We start from the raw sequence: 23,797 nt of genomic DNA on the forward strand, positions 1-23,797 counted from the left end.
GTGACTTCCACCACTTAGTCTTCCAGATTGCTGATTCGTTCCTCTGTACTAGCTAATCTACTGTTGATTTTTTTAGTGTATTTTTTATTTTAGTTATTGTATTCCTCAACTCTGTTTGGTGGTTCTTTATATTTTCTACCTCTGTGTTCATCCATTCTTCTCCTGTCTTCAGTGACCATCTTTATGATCATTATCTTGAACTCTTTAATCAGGTAGATTGCTTATCTCCACTTCATTTAGTTCTTTTAGTGAGGTTATGTCTTATTCCTTCATTTGGAACATAATTCTCTGTCTCTTTGTATTGCCCAATTCTCTGTGTGTTTATTTCTGTGTGTTAGGTAGTTCAGTTACATTTCCCCCTCTTGGAGAAGTAGCCTTTTGTAGGAGACATCCTATGGGGCCCAGCAACACATTCTTCTCTGGTCACCAGGGCTGTATACTCTAGGGGTGCCCTCTATTTAGAATGTGTGTACCCTTCTGTTGTGGTGGGGCCTACTACTCTGGGCATGTGGGTAGGCAGGCCTGGCCCCTGACCCAGTTGGCTATAAGACCAGACCCTGTGTGGTGGCTGTGAGGCCAGTGGAGGACAGGGCAGGCTTGCCTGCCATTTCCTCTTACATCTTGGTGAATTTCTTCTTTTGGTTATTCCCTCTTTTTCCTACATTATCAAACTCTAGTATCTCCCTGAAACATTGCAGTTTGAGTTACAGAGAAAGAAGCTGAGCTCTTGGCTACACTACTGCCCATTATAACTCAGAACATAGATTACCATTCCAGAACTTACACTGACACTATACAATTCCCTTATATCACCCCATCCCCCACACCCATACTAGAACTTTTTGGCCAACCCAATACATTAGAGATAATAGAACATTTTTACTTTTCTCATCTAATCCTACTCCTCCAGCTACCTTTATCTCAGTAAATGGCATCCATCCAGCTGCTAAAAATCTAAGTCATCCATTATTTATCCCTTCCCCTAACATCTTACAATTTATCTTCAAGTCCTGTTTATTATATCCTCAAACTCTATCTCAGGTCTGATCTTCCTTTTTTTTCATTTAACCTCCATCATTTGAGTCTTAAGTCATTATCTCTGACCTGGAATACTGTAACAGAGCCCCTAATTCAGCTTCTTGGACCTTACTGGAATTCTTTACCCCACTCCTTTTGCTGCTCACTCATAATGAAACTTAAATTTCAGTTTCATAAGGAGGGATTCTGCAACTGGTCTTCATGAGGTAATCTTTCCTGCTAATATTCTTTAAATTAGCTGTGTATCTGTTTCCTTCAAAACTTTTATTACAATTTGTGGTTTTAGTCTTTTTTTCTTCTCTCCTATTAGAAGCTTCATGAGGGCCTGTCTTAATCAGCGTTTGATTCCTAGCATCTATTTCACTGCCTAGTATTTGGTAGGACCGCAAAAATTTTTGTGGAATTAATGGAAGTCCTTTCTTAGGTAGTTGCAGATGTGGAACTGAACTTTGGAAGACTAATACTAGAGATTTTCTGAAATCATCAACACAGAGGTAAACTATAGCATGAGTACCTATCTCATGAGAAAAAAGAACAGAAAAAAGAACAATGATCTAGCAACTAGGATATAGAAAGGCCACATAGGTAGGAGGTGAAAGGAAAAAAACTATCTTCTGAGCATAGAGTTTCAAAGAAATCTCAAACCTCAAATGGAGTACAGCAAAAAATGATTCTATTGATTGTAGTAGAAATGTAGATAAAGTATAATATAAAACATCTGCCTTTTAAATTGTGATATTATTGAAGTATTTTTTAAATTTTGCTTCCTAGAAGACTCTCAAACTCTTATTTGAAATTGTGGAATTATTTTTCCAACTTTTTGGTCAGTATATTTTACTAACTTTAAAATGGTAAGGTAGACTTTTTCATTGAACTACCGGTGTAATTAATTCATTTAACCTACTCTCTTTTTACACCAGGCATTTACTAGATGCTCAAATAAAAGTTTGTTGAATAAAAATGGGAAAAAAATGATAAGAAAGAGGTGGAGGTTGAACATAGGGAAGAGGAAGGTAAAAATAACCTGCTACTGTTAACCTTTTCTTTCAGCTGGACAGCGTGAAGTTGTAGCTATAGGCACAGGTGAATACAATTATAGTCAGTGCATTAAGCCAAATGGAAGAGTGTTGCACGATACTCATGCTGTTGTTACGGCAAGGAGATCTCTCCTTAGGTAAGGTAACAAATATATTTAATTAAATATATTAAATATATATAAATATATCTGTTAATATTTAACAGATATATTTAATGCCATCAAATATTAATGCTCTTAGCCTAAAGCAATCACATATATATGTCTTTATTTACAAATGGAATTTTACTCATCATTGAGCCAAGTCTCTTACTTATCCAAGCCATCTGATATTTTCATGTCACTTTTGGAAACCTTATAGTAATTTCAGTGTCTAGCCTATGAATTTTAGTGGCTTCTATTATCAAGAGCTTATGAACTCAGTTTTAAGAGTCATACAACCTTTTTTTTAAGATAAAAATACTGTCTTTATTAATGATAAAAGTAATTGGAGAGTATAGCTTTAGGTCTGGACCAAGTAGGCTTGGTAATATTTCACCCCTGAATTAGTCATACTTATCCAAAGGCAGAAATCAATGAGTTTCCACTCATGAGGTCTGTACAAAGTTTACGATATAGCAGAGTGTCGATAAAGTATTTTTTAGGCTGGCAGATCTCAGAGAGAAAGAGAGAAAGGGGCTAAAGTGAGGATGCCTAGTTTCTTTTTCCAAACTTATCAGTCACTCTGCTCCTTGTAAGAGGCATAATTAGCAGATAGTAGAGAAATAAACCAAGAATGTTACTCTTTGGAATTCCTTTTCTGTAAAAACATGAAAAGTGGGACATGAGCATTACCTCCTGCAGTAGTTACCAGCTTTTGTTCTCTTAAGTCACTAAGTTTACTTTTTATAAAACATTTTTAATCGAATTTTTCAAACAAAAGTGAGAATCAGATAATTAATTCCATCATTCAGTTGTCAGCATTCTGATACCAATACCCAATGATCATATCCAATTATTAGCATATCCAGTTATTAGGATTCTGTTGATCTTATTTAATTTATGCACCCTCACTTTTTGTTGGTGGTGTTTCTTTACTGGAGTGTTTTAAAACAAATTTACACGTATTATTTTATCGGAAAAACTTAAGTATATATCTGTAATAATAAGGAAAGAATCCTATAATCTTAAAAGGAAAGATTTTGGGAAGTCCATGAAGGTAATGCAACTAATTGTCCTCCCATCCCCCTTGGTGCTTAGTGAATTATTTGACCCCCTTTAAAACTACCTCTTTGTGTTTATTTCTTGTCATGCTTGGCACTGTCATTTATACTGGTGCTTAATATTTTATTATATATTTCTGATGATAGGATTAAAATCATGGCTTTTTAAATAAGCAAAATAGTATTTGTCCTCTGATTTGATTAGTAGTTTCAGGAAATCTATTTCACTTCTTAATTTAACTTACAGGCTTTGTTATGTTATTCCTATGCTCTTGTGTTTTTGTCTTCAGAACCACTAAGCAGTGGGAACCACAGTCGTTGTCTGCCTGTTTTGGCATGGAAGGGAAAATAGAAGTAAAGCAGAAAATTGATACTTCACCTAGGAGGCTGGGAGCAGAGCTGTCTAAGAAAGAAGGGAGGAATCAGTAGAGAAATGGGTCTTTTGCAGAAAATGATAGTTGAGTACTTTAATGTGAAATGAGAGTGGAGTGGTAGTCGAGGAATGATGCTTTAAGGCAGGTCACCGGGCAGACTGGGCTCTAACTGAAGACTTATCAAGGGACTTAATTCTTCATTAAGTAAGGCTAAGATTATTTTACAAGTTCCTATCAATATCAAAACTTTTGACATATAGGGACATTGTTCATAACATGAATATAATGTTTGTTTAAGGTACTTCATTTTTAAATTTTCTTACTTGATGAAGCTCTATCTCATTAATTTTAGGTACTTTTATAGACAACTTCTACTCTTCTACAGCAAAAATCCTGCTGTGTTGGAAAAATCAATATTTTGTACAGAACCAGCTTCTAATCTACTCACTCTCAAGCAGAATATCAACATTTATCTCTATATGAACCAGTTGCCTAAAGGATCAGCCCAGATTAAGTCACAATTGTAAGTATTATGGAAGCTGTTTTTGAAGGAATCTAGGATGGCCATATCATGCATTCTGAATCCATACAGCAAAAGAACAAGTAAATTCATATCTATCCATATTCTTCCTCCAGCCTTGAGGTGTTATTTGTAGGCTGCAAGAGCCTGAAGGCTGAAAGACCACAAATTCTTTCTCCTTCCCTCCACTCAGTCTGGTCCATTACTACTACTTAAGTATTCCATGTACTTCACTGCTCTCTTTTTGATGCTGTTGAAAATCTTCTATTCCTTTCTAGTTGTAATACTTCATAAACTTTAGGAAGTATGGATTTATACACTCTTCACATACTAACACAGGAGTTAAGGAATGCAGTCTGTTCTTCTGGTCCGTCTGTGGCCAAAACTTCATTACCTTGATGAATGGGTAGCATCAGTTAGCATGAAGTTTGAACAACACAGGCAAGCACAAAAAAGAAAGTAAAATTCACTTCAATCCAACCATCTAGAGATAACTGCGGTTTATAGTTTGTTTAAAAGCCTTCCAGTAACACCTTTGAAAACAAGGGTGAGTGTTTCTCTTGAGAGAAACCTCAAGAAAAATAATTTTAGATTTTACCGTTTTAACATATTTTGTTGGAGGTGAATCTTGAATATAAATTGTCAGTTTTCTTTTTTTCATTCTCTAATTTTGTAGTGTTTAAAACTTTTAATATGGAGAAAGGAAATAACTCACAAACTATGGCAGGGACAAAAATTGGGTTTTCATTTGATTTTAAGGGACATAAAGAATGGCAATAATATGAAATTTATCCTTGCTGGAAGCTCTAAATATGGTTAATTTCTGTTTGGTTTTAATTTTGTGGAACGAAGTCACTCCATCCTACCTTGCTTTGGGTTTGCATCTATTTCTGTTACTGGAATTAAATGTACACTGGCAAGTTAAATATGTTTGAGAACAGTTCTTAGGTACATGCAGATTTTACTTTGTCGGCTTTGGGTTTTGGTTTTTTTTTAACATCTTTATTGGAGTATAATTGCTTTACAATGATGTGTTAGTTTCTGCTTCATAACAAAGTGAATCAGTTATACATATACCTATGTCCCCATACCTCTTCCCTCTTGCCTCTCCCTCCCTCCCACCCTACCTATCCCACCCCTCTAGCTGGCCGCATAGCACAGGGAGATCAGCTCAGGGCTTTGGTTTTTAAAGGAAGAAACTTTCTTTTCTTTCTCTAGGCGTCTTAATCCATGTTCTGTGTCTGCATTTGAAGCCCATGAAGAGCTGAGTCTCCATGTGGCTGTTGAAGGCAAAATTCATCTGACTGTCTACTGCCCTGCAGATGTTGTTAATAGAATAAGCAGCATGGCCTCAAGTGACAAACTGATGAGATGGGGAGTGCTTGGTGTACAGGGAGCATTGCTGAGTCAGTTTATACAGCCAGTTTATATCAGCAATATACTTGTTGGTGAGTTGGATTACAGTACCTCTTGGCCTCTTTCACTAAGTCATTTCGCTATATTTTATTTACCAGTGTAAAATCACAATTTGCATGCATGAAGCTTTACTTAAGGTAAAATTCAGATCCACTGTTTTGTTGAGGTTTTCATTTCATGGTAACTGGTCATCACATTTAGTATAATATGACTTTTGCCATCTTATCAGGAGGCTAATAAGAATCAATATTTTATGTTAGGCAATTACATGTATTCTGTCTTGAATGTATACTTTTGTTTGTACAGTATTCAATTTTTCTCTTTCTTTTGGAAGAAGATGCTTCTTTGAACTTATCAAATTTAAAAGCTTATATTTAGTTATTCCTGAAATAAAAAATATTAAATGCCCATTTTGGTTCTTTCTTACTTTTATGCTTTTTTTATACATTTGGTTATGATTTGGATCCTTTTGATTTGTGAAGTGAGTGGGAAGTAACTAGAACACAAATAATGTGAACTAGTAATTTATTTCTTTCTTTGGTAGGGGCTATTATAGAATGCTGTATTTATATTTGAATGGTTTTCCAGATATTATCCCATTGACAGACATTTTGGGCACTCAATTCTATAGTTTTCATAAAGCCCTAAGAGTTTCAAAGCTTCAGTTACCCTTGGGAAACAATTTAAATACTACCATTACTTGGCTGTTCTTTGTTTACTGCTAATTTTTCGTAATGATGGCCCATATGCAAGCTTTGGATCCTCGCATGAGAAGTAGTTTTACTTTTAGAAAGGGCTGTTTCTTTTATTCTTGTGGTTTTTTGTTGTTGTTGTTCTATATATTTTATACCCATTTCTTTAGGAATTTCTCCTATAGACAGTATTTTTTCAGTTCCATGTATATACAAAATATTTTATTTTCTTCCCATTTTTGTTTGGTTTGGCTTTAATAAATGATAAAAAGGAAATAGTAATTATTTATTTTTCTAATATTAAGCTTATTTTCTTTGTTTAGGAAACCTATTACTTGGTTCACAATTCAAAAGATTCAAAAGGGTATTCAGTCAAGTCTTCCTTCTATCCTAGGGCCCTAGGAACCCATTTTACCTCTGTGGCATCCATTGTTACTAGTTTGTTTTTCTTTCCAAAGGTAGTTTATGCTTATAAAAGTATATGCATACTTTTTTGTATTTTACATCAGTGGGATCATACTTTTCTGCACCTTGCTCTTTTCATTTAACAAGGTGTCTTGGAAATTTTTCCATATGAGTATATGAAGAATTTTTATTATTATAATTCATAACTCTGTATGGTATTTCTTTGTACAAACGTATTATAATTTATTTAACCAGTTGTGGGTTAATGGAACTTTAGATTGTTTTTAATCTTTTCCAGCTACCAAATGCTATCGTGAATCATGACCTTATTACATTTGTTATTGACACATGTAAAATATATCTATATAAAATGAATTCCTAGAAGTAGAGTTGCAGGCCAAAGAGGTATGCATTTGCAATTTTGAAAACTATTACCAAGTTACCCTCCAAATCATATTCTCACTAGCAATATTTGAGAGTGCCTGTTTGCTCACACCCTAAAAAGTGGTTGTTTCTAACTCTTTTTCCAAATATTTATTCTTATAGATGATTTATTTCTTAGATTTAACTTGGATACAAAAATTATGCTTTATGATGTTTTCTTTTAGTCAGTTCAGATACTCTCTCAGACATTTCAAACTTTTCTCAATCTTCTTTAGGAAAGGCAATTTTTGTTCTTGATAAATGTCTACAAAATGTCTAATAAATGTCTGTGCATTCTCTAGAGTCACAGTTTGGCATGCAAGGCTTTCTTTGACTTTTGTGAAGAAAGATATTTTACAGTTTGCCTTTTGTATGACATAACTCCGTACTATATTTAGTTTCTTAAAAGGGTAGAATCTTAGATTCTTTTAGAATTATTTAGTATTTAGTGGTTTGGACAGGGGCTTAAAAATTAGATCTCATCATTTTGCCTGTCATCTTGCACATAGCAGTAAGAATACCAGGTAGCAATAAAAATACTATAAAACTTGGTAAAATTGCTTCGGATCTCTTTCTTTGCATCTTTATGGAACATATCTAAAGTTAATTAATTGGTGTTCTGTCTGGCATAACCTAAACAGATTTTAATGTTTGTTAAAAATGCAGATTTCTCAGCCTCTTAAGATCTGTACTGTATGTCTGGGGGATAGCCCCAGGAATATATGTTTTAAAAGAGCACCACCAGGTGATTCTGATACAGATGATTTGAATGGCTCACATTGAGAAGTACTCAGAGTGTCTGTATACTTAAAAGTGTAATATGTACAGCTAAAAGAATCTTAAGAGTTTATTGAACTAGTCGTGTAGTACAGCTTCTCACTTATTATACAAACTCTTACTTTTTATTTCACATTGGAGTGTAGTGGATTAACAATGTTGTGATAGTTTCCATTGTACAGCAAAGTGATTCAGTTACACATTTTCCTGTTTAGGTTGTTACATAATATTGAGCAGAGTCCCCTTTGCTATACAGTAGGTCCTTGTTGGTTATCCATTTTAAATACAGCAGTGTGTACATGTCAATCCCAAACTCCCTAACTATCCCTTTACCCCACCCTTCCCCCCTGGTAATCATAAGTTTGTTCTCTAAGTCTGTGAGTCTGTTTCTGTTTTGTAAATAAGTTCATTTGTATCATTCCTTTTCAGATTTCGCATATAAGTGATATAATGTGATATTTCTCTTTCTCTGTCAAACTTACTTCACTCAGTATGACAATCTCTAGGTCTGTCCATGTTGCTGCAAATGGCATTATTTCATTCTTTTTAATGGCTGAGTAATATTCCATCGTATGTATGTACGACATCTTCTTTTTCCATTCCTCTGTCCATGGACATTTAGGTTGCTTCCATGTCTTGGCTATTGTAAACAGTGCTGCAGTGAACATTGGGGTGCATGTATCCTTTCAGACCATGTTCTTCTCCAGATATATGCCCAGGAGTGGGATTACGGATCATATGGTAGCTCTATTTTTAGTTTAGTTTAGTTTTGTTTTTTAAAATTATTTATTTATTTATTAGCTGTGTCGGGTCTTAGTTGCAGCATGCGGGATCTAGTTCCCTGACCAGGGATCAAACCTGGGCCCCCTGCATTGGGAGTGCAGAATCTCAGCCACTGGACCACTAGGGAAGTCCCTATTTTTAGTTTTTTAAGGAACTTCTATACTGTTCTCCGTAGTGGCTGTACCAATTTACATTCCCACCAACAGTGTAGGAGGGTTCCCTTCTCTCCACACCCTCTCCAGCATTTATTGTTTGTGGATTTTTTTATGATAGCCATTTTGACTGGTGTGAGGTGATATCTCATTGTAGTTTTGGTTTGCATTTCTCTAGTAATTAGCGATGTTGAACATCTTTTCATGTGCCTCTTGGCCATCTGTATGTCTTCACAAACTCTTTTTATGCCATCTCTGATAGAGGATCATCTAACCCTACCTTAAAAGGATCCAGTAATGTGGAGTATAAGATTTAAAGACAATCTATTCCATTAATTGATAGCTCCAATTGTTTTTAAAAATTACTGTTTAGAATTGAAATTTGTTTCCCTTTAATTCTGAACTAAATGACAATGCAGATTAAATCTAATTATTTGATGATAATGACCTTGTCCCCTTTTCTCTTAAGTCTTATGAAATCTTTTGCAATTCTTTATTTTGATGCTTGAAAAACCTAAGATATTTTAATAGATCAATTAAAAATGGAGAAATTATTATAAGACTTCATTTAACTTTTCAAAAACTTTTTGGAGGGCTTCCCTGGTGGCGCAGTGGTTGAGAGTCAGCCTGCCGATGCAGGGGACACGGGTTCGTGCCCTGGTCTGCGAAGATCCCACATGCCGCGGAGCTGCTGGGCCCGTGAGCCATGGCCGCTGAGCCTGCGCATCCAGAGCCTGTGCTCCACAACGGGAAGTTTTTGGAAACTAATTTTATACTGTAGATGTTCTCAGATTTATCATGTTGTCATTTTATGGTGATAGTCTTTCTTTTTTAAGAAAAATGTCTTAAGCTTGCACTATAAAAAGGCACTATTATTTGTATAGAAAATAATCCAGAGTAATTGGAAAAAAAATTCATTTTGCTTAGCTATTAAAAGAGCTGGATTTATATTCGTTTTCAAGCCTTTTAAGGTGTATTTGCAAATTTGTTATGCTGTTAATATAAAGTTTTCTGAATAAATACCTCAAGAATGTTTATCCAGAGGTGTTTCCATTCAGGAGTCCTTTTCAATACGCTAATTTGAATTGTACAATTCCGTTATAGGGAATACTAAATTCTGATTCCCTCTTAGTGAAGGAATCTATTTTCAACATAGTTCATGAACTTTTAAGAAGCATGTGATAACCTTAGAGATTCTGTTGTTCATTTCTTTCTTTTTTTTGTTTTCAGGTCAGTAGTAAGAGGTTTAGAATGTTAATAAAAATACGTGCCCAAAATCATTCAGTTTGCCTGCTGGCAGAGCCTGGACTCATACTCAGTTTTCATAACTTTTCATGCTTCTGCCTTTTGTATTAAATTGAGCTCTGACAGCTTTGTCTGAGCCTAGCCAGTGACTAGAATCCCACTATTGTGTCTGCTAAACTTGACACTCTTGAAAGGCAGGTGCTTTACGACACTCATCTTGGTCTGGTTTGTACCAGGAGGTCAATAAATGTTTCATGGATAAATGCTTTGAGTCAGCATGTTTTATTTTTTAAAATGCTTTTATTTTTCTTCTTAATACCAATTCTTTTGCCTGGAACACTTGAAAAATAAATTTTAACTATTATTCTTTACTCTTGTTGCACTTCAGGTTCACCTGGATAGCTTTTAAAATAATATGGGAATGGTATTAGTATTAATATCCCCATCCTTACTGATTCTAATGTGTATCCAGAATTGATGATTACTGCTCTCTGATAATCTAATCTTTTATGTTCCTTTTTCATCAGGTGTTTATTGAGCCACCTACTATATGCTAGGTGCTGTGCACTGTTAAATAACTCTCAGGGGCACCATTCACATAAAATATAGAATGAGAATTAGGAATACAAAGATAAGATGCTTCTGCCTTCATGTCTTCTCCTATTTAGACATCATTTGTGTTTCACAGGAGCATGATTTGTTTTCTCCAGATGTTCTGTAATTTGTGGGTGGCGGTATTAAAATGTAATGCCTCAGACTAAATATGATGTTTCAGATATGATATGAGCAGTGCATAGTTCTATAATAATGCTGAATTCTTGACTTAGACACTGTATTTTTATTAATGCAGCTTCAGTTTGTATGGGCACACCTCAAAGATATTGTGGGTTCAGTTCCAGACCACCATAATAAAGTCAATATCACAATAAAGTGAGTCACACGAAGTTTTTGGTTTCCCAGTGCACATAAAAGTTATGTTTACACTATACTATAGTCTGTTAAGTGTGCAACAGCGTTATGTCTAAAACAAAGCAACGAACTTACCTTAATTTAAAAGTACTTTATTGCTGAAAAAGGCTAAACATCATCTGACAACACAAGGTTGCCAGAAACCTTCAATTTGTAAAAATCATAATATCTGCAAAGTGCAGTATAGCAAAGTGCAATAAATTGAGGTATGCCTTCATTACCTGTTTCAGCAGCTGTTTCTGTTCACTTATATTAACTTATGGTAGACTAAGGTCCTGAGAACTTTTTTTCTAATTTAATTTTATTTATTTTTTTATACAGCAGGTTCTTATTAGTTATCCATTTTATACATATTTAGTGTATATATATCAATCCCATCTGAGACCTTTTCATGCAGAAAAGTTCTCAGGTCAGGTTTGCTATAGTCTTTGCTAAGATTTAACCTTTGCCTTTAATCTTTGAGTTTTACGTTATTATTTCAAATCATTTTAGATGAATCAAATCGAAATTATGTGATATAATTTTAGAGATATATTTTCCCGGGAACAAGATTTAGCCTCAAGATATAATTAAAATCATACCTCAGGTATAGCTAATAATTAAAGCATACATATATAAATGGAGAAAGTAAAATTTCTAATAAAATATTAATATACTTGATTTTTTCTATTAAATTTTATACCACAACGTTAAAACATCTAGGTGAAACAATTTGATGTTTAGAGAATCTTAACGTGGAGTTACTGGTAGGTTTTTATTTTTCTTTTTCCAAATGTTATCTTGCTGTTTTAGGCACAACCAATGTCATTATCTTATTACAGTATGTCTTAGTCTGTTTGGGCTGCTACCAAAAAACAAAAAAATACCATAGACTGCGTGGATTAAACAATAAACATTTATTTCTCACGGTTCTGGGGGCTGGGAAGTCCAAGATCAAAGGGCTGAGAGATTCATTATCTGTTGAGGACCTGCTTTCTGCTTCATAGATGACTGTCTTCTCAGTATGTCCTCCTATGGTGGGAGGGGTTAGGGTCTCTTTTATCATAAGGGCACCAATTCCATTCATGAGAGCTCTGACCCTCATAACTTAATCGCCTTGCAAAGGCCTCACCTCAAAATACCATCACATTGGGGATCAGGTTTCAGTATATGAATTTTGTGGGGACACATTTAGTCTGTAGTACAGTGTGTAATACGTAACATTTTTTTTTAACCCATGTTTTCTGTTCATTATAGATACAATGACTATTCTACAGACCTTATTTCTTCTTTTTTCCTATGTCTAAGTATATCTTTAACTTAACTAGCCTGCATTAGTCAGTATCTCTTGATTTGGAACATTGAAAGGAGTGCTTAGAAAAAGAGTGTCAGAAGCAACTCATGTTCTTTTTACATCATTTTCTAGTTCCCAAATAATCATAGTGAGTGTAAGCCCAGTAGCCATCTCAACAGTTCCAGTGATGTGAAAACAAAACTTTATCTGTGAAATATGTCTAGTGGTATATAAAGATTCTCTTGTTGTGAGAACTTCAGACCCTCTAAGGAGGAAAGAGATCTGCTTTGGAATTATTAATTTTTAAATAGGAATGACTGTTGCCTAACTTCTATTTTAAGTTTGACGCAGCCCATTTTCTTATACTAATCATCTTTTTGAGCTTTCTTCTTCAACAGTAATTTTAACTGAGAACTCAAAGCTTTTGGCATTGGCCACAGTTATAATCAGAAATGGTCATTCTTTAAAGTACTTCATGTTGTGAAACTAAGCCATGTGGTACTGGAACAGTTGCAAGCTGTGGCTCTCAGATGTGGAAAAATAACACACTTTAACCAACTATTTCTCAGCTACATATATCTGCTACATTATGTGCTGGTTTCATGCTGTAATCTTAGAAATCAAGACAGAATGAGCCAGCTCTTTCTGGCAGAACCCTGTAAAAGTACTGATTTGTTTCTGGTCAGGTCTGGCTTTTTGCTTTTATTCACTGGAATGTCAATTCATTATTTTCTGTAGAAGATTCTTTTTTGAATGGAAATTCTGACTGTTATTACCTTGTCTTGATTCTGGTAAAGAGTATAGAAGTAGCTACTAAGAGAGTAGAAGTCGGAAAGAGAAGGTTGCAAGATACAGGATAAAGAAGTGAACTATTTACAATTAAACTTTTATTTATATCCTTTTTTTTCAGTATAGTCTTTTCCTATTGAACTTCTGAGTATTTACTTTGTTTTTGCTTTCTAGGTGACGGGAATTGCAGTGATACTAGAGGCTTAGAAATTGCTATAAAGCAACGTGTTGATGATGCACTCACTTCAAAACTTCCAATGTTTTACTTGGTCAACAGACCTCATATTAGTTTAGTACCTTCTGCATATCCATGTCAAACAAACTTGGAATATAAATTCCTGAGTCTGAATTGGGCACAAGGGGACATTTCTTTGGAGATTGTGGATGGCCTAACTGGGAAGACCACCGAAAGGTTAGTGTCACTAATTTCTTCAAAAATCACATATTAAGCAAAACAATACATTTTAATACGATTTTTAAAAACTATCTTGTTTTTTGAATACAATTTTTTAAATTGTGATTAATAATAATAATAGTTATCAAGTGTGACTATGTTGCAGGCATTGTACTAATTAAAAAACTTTTTTTCCTTATGAGAACACAGGCCTGGAGAAGTTATATAATTTACCAAAGTTACATAGTAAATGGTAGAGCCAGCATTCAAAATCAGTCTCCAGATCCTTTGTTTCTCCAGTGATCATTAGCAAATAATGTATTTGTTTTAAAAATTCAGTTTTTCCTACTGAATCTGAATGTCTGGATTTAGGGCTCCGGAATCTGTATTTTTGACAACTTTCCCAAATATTATTTATGTACACTTGAGTGTGAGAACTATTGTACTATGTTATACTGCTTTCTTATAAAAACCTTGTGGGTTAGGTGATATTGTTTTTTTTACAGGTAAAGAAACTGAGATTCAAGCTAGTTTAAATATCTTGCTTAAAGTCACCCAACTATTAAGTGACACAAGTAGGATTCTGATCTGGGCATTTTATTTCCAAAGCCTTTGTTCTTAGCCATAATACATTATGCCTTTTAGGCATTTCTTTGTAATATCCCTGTCATTGATTATCAAGTAAAACTAAAATCCTCCTTTTAGTGTGAAAATACATTTATAATGTGGTAATGAATAATGTTAAAAGTTTAAGTGCCTAAATTTGCTTTCTTTGTGAAAGACGGATTTAAATTAAGATCACATACAAATGTTTCTTGGTATGAACTCAGTCAAGCATACTATTGATTATTTCAACTAGGATGAATTATACTACTTATGCATTGAGTCAGCATTAAGAAGTGTATTTCTGTTAATAACAGACTACACACATGCAAACAAAACAGGTCTTCTGTGGAAGACATTAAAAAACTATTTACTGAGGGACTTCCTGGTGCTCCAGTGGTTAAGACTCCATGCTTCCAATGTGGGGGGCATGGGTTTGATCCCTGGTCAGGGAACTAATATACCCCATATGCCTCATGGCAAGGCCAAAAAATAATAATAAAAAAACTGTTTACTGAAAACATAATAGTATAACAAAGATGAAATTAATGTAAAATGAGCTTAACTCATTTATTATGGCTAAGTGCTTGCCAGGTGATTGCAAAGAAAGCAGATATGATCTGATTATTCATCCCCAAAGCATTACATAAGGCAAAGGACACTTTAGCAATATAATCCACGAAGAAGAACAGTTCTGAGTAACTGCAGCAAATAACATAGTATCAACCTTCATAAAGCAGAAATTACAGAAAATAAAAGGATAAATAGAATACACTATTAGTTGAGGCAATAATTCACCTCTTTCAGTTCCTAGTAGATTGAGTAAACAAAACAATAAGCAAGAATATAACAGTCTTAAATAACAATAAGGTAGATTTGATTAATTTCTTTAAAACTCTGTACCATAAAATATAAAATATACCTGCTTTTCAAGAACCTGCAGAACATTAACAAAAATTGACCATATGTTAGGCCACAAAAAAAATCTGAAATTCTAAGAAGTAAAAGTGATGTAGGCAGTGTTCTCTGATTGTGATGCAATCAAACTGTAAATAACAAAATCAGAATATTTAGAAACCACTTTCATTGGGAAAAAGAAGTTCTCCAACTTTTGGCTCAAAGAGGAAATATAAAATGAAATCACAGAATATTTAGAATATTTAGAAAACACGGATATATAGTGCATTGCATTTCAGAACTTGTAGGATATATAGCTAAAGCAAAATGAATGGAAAAGCCAATTCTTTACATGCTTATAGCAACAAATAATGAAAATAAACAGAATGAAGAAGTTCATAAAACTAGAAATGTAAATTAAAGATCTAGAGAACTGAAGAAGTTAGAAATGATCATAAAAAAACTGATTCTGTGAAAAAAATCAGTAGCTAATCTCATATATACTAATGATAAAGGAGTAATTACAGAGGAAATTAAAAGAAGTCATAAGAAACTTCTTTGCCCTACCATGCAAATATATTTGAAAATCTGGGTGCAATGCATATATTTCTAGGAAAATATTTTTCTAAAATTGGTACAGAAGAGGGAAAAATATCTAACATTATTTTCTTGAGAAAGTTACCAAGAAGGCGCCCTACCTCTTTTTCAAAGAAAACACCATTCTGAGGTGGTTTGGATTAATTTTATAAACCTTTAAATAGCAGGAACTTCCAGTGCTATCTAAAAAGATAGAAAACATTCAAATATTTTTATGAAGCAAGTGTATCATTGATACTTAAACCTAATAGAAGATTGCTGTCCCCCTACCACAAAAGTTACAGACCAAGCTCACTTTTATATTCAAGCATAATTGCTAAATAAAATATTAGGAAGCAGAACCTTAAAATAATATATTTTATACAATAATACCAAGTGGAATTTTTTCTAGAAATGTGAGAATAAAATAATAAAAATAATACCAAATTAGAAACTCGTATTAATATAATTTGTCATATTAATTGATCTAGGGAAAAACACCATATATTCATTTTTATAAATTCTAAGAAGACATGTAATACAGCTCTACAACTACTCTAGATAAAGATACTCAATAAAAAAGGAATAGATATTTTTGTTAAGGGTAAAATATATCTTTATTAGTCCAAAAGTGCCATCATGATTAATGATGAAATCTCAGAGTCATTTCTACTAACATCTGAAACGAGACATGATTGTTTACTGTTATTGCTGTTATTTAACATGTTATTTAATGCATTTGAACAAAAGAAAGAAATGAGAGATATAAAATATTGGAAAGGAGGAGGTAAAATTACGACTTTTTGCATATGGTATCATTTTATACCTGAAAAGCCCAAGAGAATCATCTAAAAATCCACCACCAAAAAAAGGTATGATGGTGGAAAATTAATATATAGAGATTAGTACATTTCATTAATAGGCATTTATGTTAACTATTACTGCATATAAACTATCTCAAAATTTAGTGGCTTAAAACAACAACCATTTATTGCTGTTCAAGTCCTTAGGTCAACTGAGCTAGATTTGGTCGGGCTCTCCCATGTGTCTGGGGTCCACTCTAGGTCAGCTGTAGGGCATCTTGGCTGATCTTAGAGGGACAGCTGGGCTCTGGTCCATGTGTTCTCTCACCTTCTAGTAGACCAGTCTTAGGAGGCTCACATGGCAGAAGAAGGGGTCCCCAGAGAATGAAAACACAAAGCCTCTTGAGGCCCAGGCTTGGAACTGGCACATAGTCTATTTTATTCACCAAAACAAGTCACAAGGCCAGCCCAAATTCATGGGGAGGAGCAATCAGCCATAGTTAGTGATGGGAGAATCTGAAAAGTTACATTGTAAAGAGCATGGAGACAGGAAGGAATAAAGGATTTTGGCAATTTTTGTAATCTATCAGGAGAACAACTAATGAGAAGATATAATGAAGGGAAAGAGTTACAATAGCAAGAAAGCTCATGATCTGTGGACCCACTTCTATTAGAAACATAGAAAAATACATATCTATATGTGCATACATACATATATATGGAGGGTGGTGAGGTGAGTGTGTATAATTTACTTTTTTAGTGAGTCAAAATTTACAAAGAGTGAAATGTACAATTTCATGAGTTTTTATATTTATATATATTTATATATTTATATATTTATTTATTTATATACATGCCTGTGTAACCATTACCCCAGTCAGAATACAGGACATTTTCTTCATTTCAGAAAATACATTTTTGCCCTCTTCTAGTCAATCCTTGGTAGAACCACTGTTTTAATTTGGATCACCATAGATTAATTTTGCTTCAAACAAAAGAAATGTTCCAAATATCCATCCTCTGCTTTAATTTTTAATGCAGTACTCTGATAACTTAAACTATAATTTCATAAAAGAAATTAGCTTCAGAAAGTTAAATATTCAGAATAATTTTATGTAAAAAAATTTCACTATATGCACTGTACATAATTGAGATAAATATTTGTAGATTCTGTGTTGATTTTAATCCCTACAAATGCCAACATAAATACTGAATAATGATTAGTGAATGTTTCATTCTTTTCTATTTCAGTTCCCCATTTAAAAGTGGTGTATCAATGGCAAGTCGGCTTTGTAAGGCTGCAATGTTAAGTCGATTTAACCTGCTTGCCAAAGAAGCTGAAAAAGAAGATTTACTTGAAGCTAGTACATATCATGCAGCTAAGGTAAGTCTTAAAAGGAATGAAGCTAATCACCGAAATAAAAATTTAAGACAATAATAATGTGGTAATTTTATAATGATGATGATACATAGCAAAAGTTGAGTAAATAGTTCCTGAAAATAAGAGATTACCATGTAGTGGTAAAATTAATTTTTAAGTGAACATGCTGGAAATTGGATATGTAAATAAGTGTTGCCCCTGAAAGTAGCTACCTCAGTATGGTGTGTACCTACTTTGACAATATTGATCAAAACCTACTGTCATACCCAGAGGAACAAAATGGTAATAAAATTTCTTATGTATATGATATTAGCTATGTTAACGATAGTATTTAAGTATTCTAAAATGATATATTAGTATATTCATATAAATTAATTTGCCTATCTTAAAATTGTGAAACACCTTTAATTTGAGTTTGTGATTTGGGCTTAAGTGATGTAGGTAGTCTTTTTCTATCTTTAAATATATATATTCTTTTTTTTAGTATTACGAACATAATTTATGTTGAGTAGAGAATTTGGAATTTTCTTTTTAAGTACAGAAGGAAAATATTACTTGTAAATCCACCTACTACTCAAATATAATACTCTAATCTTGTAATGTAAGCATGTTATTTCAATTTCTTATCATGTATTTATATTTTTGTGTATGCATATATTTTAAAATATTAAGCTTATATTATATATGCTTGTTAATCTGATTTTTTCATTCAACATACTAAGACCTGAGCCATTTCATAATATGTTATATCCATGTTATCAAATTATTAAATACAAATTGTTTTTAATAACCTAATTTCAGTTTCAGTAATATAGTATTATGTGAAAGTCTCTTAATTTCACCAATATCTTAATACTCAAACTGTATAATTCCATCCTGTAAAGCAATTAATATTAACTGTAGGTTTGTTTGTATATACAAACATTTTTAAGTATAAAAGCTTACCTAGACAATTTCGGGTTTGGGCATAAAGAGGTTGCAAGTCATCTCTGTAAAAAAATATAAAACTGGACAAAATTATCAGGGGAAAAAACCCCTTCTCACAACTCTGGAAATTAACTAAAGGCAGAAAACACAATGAAAAGTGTATACTCTTGTAAAACTCTTAGAACTTTGGGTAAGAACAGCAGGAATTTGTGGCACCTTTGCCCAAAGCTGTTCCTGTTCTCTCTCCTTCCTCTCTGCTAGTCTGAACGGCAAGAACTGTAGTTTTATCAGATTGAGAATGCCACCAAAAGTAGTAGATTTTCTGCTAGAGGGGATGAACTTGATTTGTGGCAGAGGGTGAAAATTTGTGACTTTTTCAACTAAATGTGCCAAACCTGGTAGAGGAAAATAATGGAGAAAATCAGTAACTTCGCTGGCCCAAGGTTGCAGTCCTTGGGGCAAGTGGTATACCAGTTAGTAACTTAACAGGTAGATCTTGGAAGTGAAAGAGCCATGGAAGGGTTGAGAGAAATTCTCTATATATCCTTGGCTGACTGAGAAATTACACTCATGTGCAATGCAGACTCAAGAGAACCTAGTAAAGAGTGAAAGTGTGAAATAGAACTGCCTGCAACATTAAATACACTGTACCACCCACCCCTCCCCAAATGAATTGATCAGAAAAAGGTAGAAGCCTTTTAGGTTTAAGGTGTTTGAGCATAATGTCTGCTGAAATCTTTTCCTTATCACTAAGCTATTTGTTTATCACTAAGCTTTGCAGATACAGGGTAACCCCTAGGAAGCCAGGCTAAAACATAACAAAACTGGAAAGAGACAGTACACACCATGGGGAAAACAGATCTCACAATTGCAGCAAACTTAAAAAAAATAAAACAGAATCCAGAGTTGCTACAATATATTATCTAAAAAGTCTGTTTCCACCAAAAATTATGGGATATGTAAAAAACAGGAAAGTAAAACCTATACTCAGGAAAAATAACATTCAATAGAAACTGGTTCTGAGTGGATCCCAATATTGAATATAGCAAAGGTTTCAAAGCAGCTATTATAAATATGTTCAAGTAATTAAAGGAAAATACAACAATGTTTCAGTAAGTAGGTAATCTCAGTAGAGAAATAGAAACTACAAAAAGAAAAACCCCAAATGAATATTCTAGGATTGAAACAATATATAATAACTGAAATGAATATAATTCTCTAGATGGGTCCAACAGTACATTTGAGATTGCAGGAAAAATATCAGTGGACTTTGAAGATAGATCAAAAGAAATTATTTTAAAGGACAGAATGAAACAGGTTAAAGAAAAATGAACAGAACTTCAAAGATTTGTGGAACAGTATTAAGTGTACCAACTTATGTTGGGTTGCCTCCGTTTTTTAAGTAAAAATAAAAGACACATTTTTCATTTTCACCAAGAACTTGATTGAACAACATATTCACCCTTTTGTTCCACTACCTTCTGCCATTTTTCGGGCAACTTCATAATTCCATCTTCCCAAAACTTTCTTTTCGAGTAGAGAACTGCTCTGTGTACCTTTTACAGTCTTCCAGGGAATTGAAATTTTTTCCATTAAGAGAATTTTGTAAAGAGCGAAATAAATGAAAATCCAAAGGTACAATGTCTGGTAAATATAGCAGATGAATCAGAACTTCCCAGCCAAGGTGTAACAGCTTTTGCCTGGTCATCAAAGAAACATGCTGTCTTGCGTTATCCTGATGGAAGATTATGCATTTTCTGTTGCCTAATTCTGGATGCTTTTCATCTAGTGCCGCTTTCAGTTGGTCTAATTGGGAGCAGTACTTGTTGGAATTAATCATTTGGTTTTCTGAAAGGAGCTCATAATGGAGGACTCCCTTCCAATCCCAGCATATACACAACATCAACTTCTTTGGATGAAGACCAGCGTTTGGTGTGGCTGGTGGTGGTTCATTTCACTTGCCCCATGATCTCTTCCGTTCCACATTATTGTACAGTATCCACTTTTCATTGCCCATCACAATTTGTTTTAAAAACGGAATATTTTCATTACATTTAAATAGAGAATCGCATGTGGAAATACAGTCAAGAAGGTTTTTTTTGGCTTAACTTATGTGGATCCCAAATATCAAAGTGATTAACATAACCAAGCTGGTGCAAATGATTTTCAGCACTTGATTTGGATATTTTGAGTATGTTGGCTGTCTCCCACATGGTATAACTTTGATTGTTCTCAGTGAATGTCTTGATTTGATTGCTGTCAACTTCAACTGGACTACCTGACCGTGGAGCATCCTCCAGCGAGAAATCTCCAGCACCACACTTCAAAAACCACTTTTGACACGTTTGATCAGTCACAGGACCTTCTCCGTACACTGCACAAATCTTTTTGTGCATTTCAGCTGCGTTTTACCTTTCTTGAAATAATAAAGCATAATATGCTGAAAATGTTGCTTTTTTCTTCCATCTTCAGTATTAAAATGGCTACACAAAAATTCACCAATTTTGATAAGTCTTTTTTTAAATGCATGATGATATGACAGCTGTCACATACAATCTAACAAAATTGTTTTGAATGAAGTTGAAGACAACTAAGTGATACTAGAGCCATCTTACGGAAAAAAACCAAATGAACCTTTTGAACAACCCAATGCTAGGAGTCCTAGAAGAAAAGGAGAGAGAAAAGGGATCAGGAAAAACACTTGAAGAAATTACTAAAAATAACCCCATATTTGAGGAAGAATATTAACAGATCCAAGAAGCTCAAGAAACCCCAAGAAAGAAAGATATAAAGATTCATACCTAGATACATCATAGTCAAACTGCTTAAGACCGAGACAAAGAGAAAATCTTGAAAGCAGCAAGAGAGAAAATAGTTATCAACCATAGACCAATACATTTAAGGCTGATTTCTCATTAGCAGTAATGGAAGCAAACCCAGAAGAGCCAAAGCAATCTTGGAAAAGAACAAAGTTGGAGGATTCACACTTCTTGATTTCAAAGCATACTACAAAGCCATAATAATCAAGATAGTATAATACTGGTATTAGTATAAACATATAGATCAATGGAATATAATTGACATTCCAGAAATAAACCCTGGCAATTATTATGGTCAAGTGATTTTTAACAAGAGTGCCAAGATCATTCAGTGGGAAAAAATAGTCTTTTCAGTAAGTAGTCCTAGGATAACTGAATATCCCCATGGAAGAGAATGAACTTGGACTTCTACCTCATACTATATACAAAAATGAACTCAAAATGGATAGACCTACATAAGAGCTAAAACTATAAAACTCAGAGAAAAACATAGGAGAAAATATTTGTATTCCTAAGTAAGAAAAAAGGGTTCTTAGATCTGATAACAAAAACACAATCCAAAAGAGAAAAAAAATAGTATTTTAAACTTCATTAAAAGTAAAACTTTTGCATTTCAAAAATTATCATTAGGAAATTTGCAAATCATATATTTAATAAGGGACTTGTATCCAGAATACACAAAAAACTTTTGCAACTCAATAATAAAAAGACAGATGACCAAATTTTTTGAATGAGCAAAGGATTTGAACAGACATTTCTACAAAGAAAATTTTAAAATGGCCAATAAGCATATGATGTTCAACATAGTCATTAGGAAAATGCGAATGAAGACCACAGTGATATACTGCTTTACACACATTAGGACATAGCTGTAATAAAGAGTGACATTAACAAGTGTCAAGAATGTGAAAAAATTGGAACTATCATGCATTGCTGATAGGAATATAAAATGGTACATCTACTTTGGAAAACAATTTAACAGTTCCTCAAAAAGTTAAATATGAGTTATCATGTAACCCAGGAATTTCACTCCTAGGTATATGCATAAAAGAATTGAAAACACTTATCCACACCAAAACTTATACATAAATGTCTGTAACAGTATTCATAATACAGAAAAGGTAGAAACAATCCAAATGTTCATCCACGGATGAATGGATAAACAAAATGTGGCATGTCCATACTATGGACTACCATTCATCCATAAAAGGAACTCTGAAGTACTGATACATTCTACAGTGTGGGTCAGCCTTGAAAATGTTAAGTGAAAAAAGCCAGCCACAAAAGGTTGCATGTATGATTCCATTTATATGAAATGTCTATAATAGGCAAATTCATAGAAACAGAAAGTAGATTACTGATTTCCAGGGGCTGTGGGGAGGAGAGAATGAGGAGTGACTGCTAATGGGTCAGGATTCCTTTAAAAACAAAAGCAAAATAAAAACATTGCCAGGTAGACAAAAATTAAGAAAATTTGTTGTTAGCAGAACTTCTCTAGAAGGAATTCCAAAGGAAGTCCTTGAGGCTTAGAAGAAATTATACCAGATGATAACAAGTCTACAGGAAGGAATAAAGAATACTATAAACAGTAATTATGTGGGTAGATATAAAAGATGTGTATATTTTTTTCTTATTTTCTTTAAAAAACCAAAGTTGTTTAAAATTATTTTAGCACTGTATTATTGAATTTTATAATGTATGTAAGTGGAGTATAAATGGCAATAATAAAGGACAGAGAAAGAAATGGATCAATATTGGAACAAAGTTGCTATATATTAGCAGGATTAAGTCAGTATGAATCTGAAGCAGACTATGGTAAGAGAAGGAGGCATATTGTAATTCCTAAAGTAGCCATGAAGAGAACAGCTGGAAAACTACAGCTAAAGCATCAACAGAGGAATTAAAATGGTGTACTAAGAATGCATTTTTAAAAGGACTAGAAGGCAATAAACAAGCAGAGAAATAAAGGACACAGGACTTGGAAAATAAAGTGAAATGGCAGACATAAATCCACTATATCAATAATTACATTAAATTTGAATATTCTAAATGCTCCAGAAAAAAGACAGAGATTTTTCAGATTGGGCTAAAAAGCAAGATCCAACTGTATACTATCTGTAAGAGACACATTAAATTCAAAGACACAAATAGATTGAAAGTAAAAGGATGAAAAAAAGACATACCAGGCAAACAATAGCAGTAAGAGAGCTGGAGTGTTTACATTAAAATCAAACAAGTACACATCAAGATGAGCAATATTACTGGAGACAAAGGGTAACGTGTTATAGTGGTAAACGGTTAAT

General features: G+C 33.6%; 1 protein-coding gene across 2 annotated transcripts in view; it reads left to right on the plus strand.

Moving 5' to 3' along the window:
* The window catches only part of ADAD1 (adenosine deaminase domain containing 1), a gene marked incomplete at both ends in the record, with an annotated part of 44,996 nt that overhangs the window by 17,782 nt on the left and 3,417 nt on the right, over positions 1-23,797 (plus strand). Inside the window, 5 exons of one of the 2 annotated variants that reach the window (XM_082653266.1) lie at positions 2,089-2,212; positions 4,003-4,173; positions 5,389-5,618; positions 13,269-13,506; positions 17,619-17,751. In XM_082653266.1, coding sequence (XP_082509392.1) covers positions 2,089-2,212; positions 4,003-4,173; positions 5,389-5,618; positions 13,269-13,506; positions 17,619-17,751 — 896 coding nt within the window. The remainder of the gene's footprint in view (positions 1-2,088; positions 2,213-4,002; positions 4,174-5,388; positions 5,619-13,268; positions 13,507-17,618; positions 17,752-23,797) is intronic. The other variant, XM_082653267.1, reaches the window with a different exon arrangement.

This window comes from Grampus griseus (genome assembly GCF_964374135.1).
Source record: "Grampus griseus genome assembly, chromosome: 4".
Lineage (NCBI taxonomy): Eukaryota > Metazoa > Chordata > Mammalia > Artiodactyla > Delphinidae > Grampus > Grampus griseus.